The sequence below is a fragment of the Haliaeetus leucocephalus genome, unplaced genomic scaffold (assembly GCF_000737465.1).
Source record: "Haliaeetus leucocephalus isolate CR32 unplaced genomic scaffold, Haliaeetus_leucocephalus-4.0 Scaffold848, whole genome shotgun sequence".
Taxonomy (NCBI): Eukaryota; Metazoa; Chordata; class Aves; order Accipitriformes; family Accipitridae; genus Haliaeetus; species Haliaeetus leucocephalus.
This window is the reverse complement of record NW_010973284.1, coordinates 11,249,394-11,255,396: the sequence shown is the minus strand read 5'-3', so window position 1 is coordinate 11,255,396 and position 6,003 is coordinate 11,249,394. Positions and strand designations below refer to the sequence as shown.

The window sequence follows — 6,003 nt, the reverse complement described above, 5'->3', positions numbered from 1 at the left end:
TGCGCGGCCTGCCTCCCCCGCCGGGCCGCTGAGCTGAGCTGAGCTGCGGGGCGACGGGTCGGCGGTGCCCGGGCCGCCCGCTCCGGGTCAGCGGGTCGCCGTGCGAGGCCGTCGGCAGGCAACCTATCCTACGCCCGCCCGCTGGAAGCGGCCAAAGAGCTTTGACTCGACCTCCGCAAATACCTGCTAAATTTGAAGCCATGCGGCGGCGGTGTTGTAGGTCCGATGTTACTCCTAAAAACAACAGTTTACCTGTAAATTACTCTGTTCGTTCCCTGAGGTATCGACACGCTTAGGTCGCCGCGTACGAGAGATGAAACAGGCTGGAGAAAAAAGTCTGGTGTAGCACCTAGTGGAAAATCACCGTAGACTTCTCCTGTGCACAGGCAAAGCCTGAGTTAGGGAAATCCTCTCAGAAACATAAAGGTCAGCTAATGGGTTTCTGAGTTAGGATTTAAAGTGGTGGAAGAAAGAAACAAATGGACGGTCTATATACCCGAAAAGGCAACATAAAATCAAAAATGTCTAAGCCTGTAAGAGGATATACGCTCAACTCAAGCATTCTTTTTAATGTCCTTTCTCCTCGGAAACAATACTTCATTGACAGAAAAGAAAAATCTAATGAAAGTGATCTCACTTGAGTGGATAGCTCTTGGTGCCTGAAAAGAAGGACCAGGTATCTTTCATCAGTTTACTGAGCATGCTTTTGTCATTTACTGGGGAAATACCGGGTTTTATTCTAAATAGATAAAGTAAGTTTTCTACCAGAGTTAGGATTGGTGTCATCATTTTTTCAAAAAAACAGGATATTCTTGGTTTAGAGTTGATAGATTAAAAAAAAGGTAGAAATAGGGAGGGATGAGAGGTGAAAATCAAAACCACCTACTGATCAACAGAATATAAAGGAACTTAATGTATGAAATTAAGGTTAATCTTTCCTATTTCTTGACCTAAGAAGACTATTCTTAAGTTTGGTAACAATATTATTCACGTGCATTGTTACGCTGAAGTAATTTCTGTAATAAATTGTCAATGAAACCAGTAAAATTTTTGGAGAGCAGCACAGTTCTTTAGAAAACTGATAGAAAAATGTACATCTTAAAAATCTGAATATGTATGTCTAAGGGTGTAGCTTCAATGGGCATGTATTGTTTGGAGTGAATGCTGATGTTTTTTTTTTCCTGAAGTGTGAAGAATATCTATATGATAAGTAATTACTGAAGTTCCAGAGCTCTTTAGTATTCTACATAATTAAATGTTCAGACACAAAATTGCCCCTCCTATGTCGCTCTTACTTTATTGCCATAAAATGAAAATAAATGTTAAATGCGATTGTTCCAGTGAATCACTAGTAAAATAACTGTGAGTGCAAATAAGAAGCCTGAACTTAGAGCTTATTGGTTTGTCACACTGTTATTCAGAGCTGTACCAGCAAAAATAATAAAAGCCTATAATGAAGATACAATTACTGCTTCAGGTAATTGCTGTCTTCAGAATAATCCTTTTATTCTTAAAATCTTCTACCAGCATTCCCTTACTGAACCCTGTAAAAAGATCTGATGAAATGGCTCCATATTTAGGGACATCAAAGGAATAAAGATACATATTTGTTTATTTCAACATCTGTTGAAGTGTTAACTACTATAACGAGGCAGGTGAAAACATTAACATTAATTAAAAAAAATTCGAGAGAATTTAAAATCTGTTGTCTTTCCATTGGAAATATTAGGCTCCCTCCATGGGCCTAAGATAATTTTCAAGATCGGTTGAATTCTCTTAGTGTTTGATGGGATTTTTTCTGTGTGTGTGATAGGTCTTCATGGTAGGCACCACACAAGTCTGTGATGCCATGGAATTCTGCTGAATAATAAATAGGTTGCTGGTCACGATGCTTTAAATTATGGTTCTGACGGCTCACGTGAGCAAATGTTTTTTTTCTTAGTGAATGCAAAGAATAAACAAGAACACAAAAAAAAAAAAGACAGTGAGTTCAAGATAAGTGTTGTGGGCTTTTTTTTTTTCCTTTGAAGTGTGACTCTCTATGCATGCACTAAGCAAAAATGTGTTAATAAATCTTTCTTTTGACCATTAAATGGTTCACTTAGTTGAATGATATAGTATGATGCATTGAGATAGGTGGGCTGTAACAAACCTTTCAGTTGAAACAGTGGAGAGAGCTAGCAATAGACTGCAAAGTTCTCTCCCAAATATGTGGGAAGCATTTGATGAGAATCTTATTGCATGAATATGATCATGCACAGTTAGTGTTAAAACTTGAGTTCTATTCCCAGTTAAGTTTTACTTCATTCTTAACCTCATAGTGAAACAAAGATGCTTCTTGTATCCCATATGTGTAGGTCCATGCTTTTCAGCTTGTGATTTTTCTAAGGTTCCTGTGAGACCATGGAATACTTCTGAAGGGTCTGTGAAAGGTGACAGAAATAGTCTTGTTACCACTGGACACATGATTGCTGTCTAAGAATTCCTGTCTCAGTAACAATTTTTTAGAGTTCTGCAATGTGAGGAGGGCTGAAATTACTGATATAGATCCTTTTCAGAGCCTTTCTCAGTTTTTCTAATATATAAACTTTTCATTCAGGAAGCATCAGAGCTGTAAAGGATTCAGGGAAGCTATATATTCTTGTACGATTTTTATTCTTCTGTGGATGTCTTCTTTTGGTCAGTGGTAGGAACAGGATACTGAGCTAAACGGACCTTTTCTGAACCAGTAGAGCTGTTCATATGAGATATCTAGGTACTTTCCCAATACAGACTATCACATATCATTGGGGGTATGAAATGGAGATACACTCCAGCTTCAGAACAGGGGTATAAAATGGAATGTAAGAGAAAGTACAAAAGTAGATTTTTATTTTTTTGTAATTACTGAAAATGCGACGAAGCGACTTCTGGATGAGGTCAATGCAATGCAGAAGCTTGTGAAAAAGCAGATGTGATAATGAGATATATCAGTAGAGAAAGATAAGCAATCTTTTCAGATAGAGTAGGAAGTAGTGAAATTGAGGAAGGGCAGTGAACGAGGGAGGGGCTATCCTGGGCTTGCTAGGACTTAGGGAGCTGAAGGATGAGTCATGGTTTTAAAATTAATTTTCCAGTTCTGAACTTAAACATAAAATTTTACAAAATGTGTTACCGCTGCTAAATATATTAAGCTACCAAGGTTATGGCAGTACAGTGAGTTATCACGGTTGCTACAGGATGGAAGGAGGTGTGTAAGAATTTTGTTAACAAAAGGTGAAAGAAAGGCCATTCAGCTTTGCCCATATAATAACATGTAAGGAATCTATAACATTAACTAGACTTCTACAAGGAATGCTTTCCATATGGACAGCAATAGGGACCACATCCATAGGGACATGAGTTTCAACATGCTTTGGTCTTTCTGATCTGAGAAGAGAGATGCAGACTGCACCAAGAAACAGAATCTGGTGTGAGCAGAACTCCTGGGTTTGGGTTTGTTCAGGACCGTGGGTCTGGATTTGCATGGTTCCAGGTGTGAAAAGTAGCTGTTAAATACAAATCTGGTAGCATGAGATGAAGTCTCCACTTCATTCATTGGTTCGTATTACTTGGAATAATGCATTCAGAAAGCTTTTTTCCATTAAAAAATTAAGCCTAAAGCTTTACTAATCCATTATACCAGTCTTTCTAAAGCATTTGTGTTAAATCAGCATTAATTCATGCTGAATTTTTTTTAGTTTGTCAGGGCTTTATTTGAAACTCATTTGTCCACTTTTAATGTTTTAACAGACCTTGCAGAATGTGCAAGATGAAACATACATTCAAGTTTCCATTTTTGTTCTGAAAAGGAATTTTACAGTTCAAAGCAGAATTGCTAACATGGCTGAAGTTGAGGAGGTTTGGCCTGAAAAACATCATTTTCATATTTGAAGTCTCTTTGAGCAATACTGCACATAGATTACAAATAGACACTGAAATGAGGAAATACTTCTCCAGCTGCATCTTATGTTTGAGAGAACTGCTTTTTAAATGTCATGCCGTTGGTCCAGGAAGAGAATTTAGACTTCATCTTGAAAAAAATCCCGAATTATTAATTTACTGTAGTATTTCCAGTCTTGTGAGATAAGTTCTTAAATATTTTATTGAACAGCTGTTAACGTGACATTCAAAAAGACTGAAAGTTACACACACGTACTTGAGTATGTATGCATGTTATATATATGAAATATCTTGTGAATTATATATAAATACTTGTTGTATATGTACATAAAATATATTTAAGTATATATATGCAGGTATATACACGCACATGTATAATAAATTATATAAAGTATTTTATTATTCCTATACAAATAATATAATACTTTGATAGTATTATTTGTATGGGAATGTTTGTAGGAATAATACAGTCTATACACATACACACACACATATAAAAAAAACCCCTTAGATAACCAAAGGGAACTGAAATGACTCTTGGTTCAAAGGGATCTTATTGCATGGCAATGGAAGTAAAGACCATGTCAAAGATAACAAACTGAAAGTTTTCTAGGAAGTGTGTCTGAGATGCCTACTAGGCAAGGTTTGTTTCCCCCACACCATCAAAGCCCCAGGTTACTTAATATTCAAAGGAGTGATTGGTCATATAGCGGAAGGAACAAACCTAAAGCTGCCAAAGCCAACAAGCAAAGAGGAAAGAGATGTTGATAACAGTGCTAAAGGCTGCAAACAAATCAAGGAGTGTGCATTACGGAGTTAGGATGGAAGTTTAGTTGCAAGTCTTGATAAAGGAGTGCTACGTTGGACAGATAATAATTGGGCAAAGAAAGCTTAAGATTTCTTGGGCTGTAGAGAGATTGAGGCATTAATAGTAATTGTTTAAGTGACAAAACTGGAGCAAAGTTCTTGGATGGTTCTTATCTGCATGAGTCGGAGTATTTATATAAAAAGAATGTTACTGAGTTCATTTTTTTTATTTTCCTTCTGTAGAACATCATAGCTTTCTGTGCAGCCAACAAAATATATAATGACAAAGTGATTGTATTTAGCATTCTTTATTTCTGATAAGTTTCTGTGTCTGCATCAGAGACCTTGGATGGACAGAGAGAACTCAAACAAGAGGAAAGCTCACTGAGTGTTCAGTGCTACATGTAAGTTACAAGTTTCAGTTTGCTTTTGATATATAATATGCCTGAATGTAGAATGTGTCTTTGTAAATAAATAAAACCAAGATAAAGTTTCTTTCTCCTTTGACAAACAAGTCGTGTGCTCCTGCATTTTAGCCTTCACAGCTTCAGCACACTTTAGCAGTGTTGCATAAGATGCCTTACCAGAATATACAGTCAAAACCACCATCACTTCTGGGTAGGCTTGAAAACTGTAGTTTTTATGTTGTTGGGGTGCCATGGTAGAGGCCAGGAAGTTAAATAATTAATCCAAACCAGCTCTGCTCCACTTGGGATTCTGTTAGTTTATGCCCTAAAAGTCAAGAGGATTTCATTTTAGAAGTCAGCTGTGTTTAATTTGGACTGTTGGATTCTCTTACTGTTAATAAATTTATTTATACTAACTTACTTTAAAAAGATATCTAATATTGCTGCCTACTGTAAGGAATTGGGTTTTACTCATTCTTATTTCTGTTGACAAGTGATTCCCTGGTCTTGAAAATCCCAGCTTCTGAAATGTCGTCGCCCGGAAGCCACTGCCCACACTTGGAATCAGTTGGTGAGATAACAAAAGAGGAATTGATACAGAAATCTCATGTGAGTTGTAGCAGCTTGCTTTCTTCCTATCACAGTTAACTCTGGTCACTTATTTTAGCTACATATCTTGTCATGTATTATTGGTTATAAGATGCATTTAAGTGTTAAGCATGGGTAAAATCTTCTGTACTGGAATAGTAAGGTTTAAATGAAGTACGGGAAGAATTATAGGCTTGATAAAACTGAAAAACTATTTTTCAGTACTTGACACTTAAAGATTAACTTTCCCAGCAGTGTTTTCCAAAGCAAGTGATGTTTT

At 36.9% G+C, this 6,003-nt stretch overlaps 1 protein-coding gene across 13 annotated transcripts in view; it reads left to right on the top strand.

Moving 5' to 3' along the window:
* Positions 1-6,003, top strand: part of USP33 (ubiquitin specific peptidase 33) — a 55,210-nt gene that overhangs the window by 608 nt on the left and 48,599 nt on the right. For 8 of the 13 annotated variants that reach the window (XR_775324.1, XR_775323.1, XR_775325.1 and 5 more), the window contains exons 2-4: positions 588-676; positions 5,069-5,132; positions 5,630-5,744. Coding sequence is in view for 9 of the 13 variants with exons in the window: in XM_010582542.1 (XP_010580844.1) it covers positions 5,664-5,744 (81 nt within the window). In the remaining 4 variants the exon portion in view is untranslated. Of the gene's footprint in view, positions 1-587; positions 677-5,050; positions 5,133-5,629; positions 5,745-6,003 lie in introns of all 13 variants that reach the window. The other 5 variants (XM_010582539.1, XM_010582536.1, XM_010582540.1 and 2 more) reach the window with 3 other exon arrangements.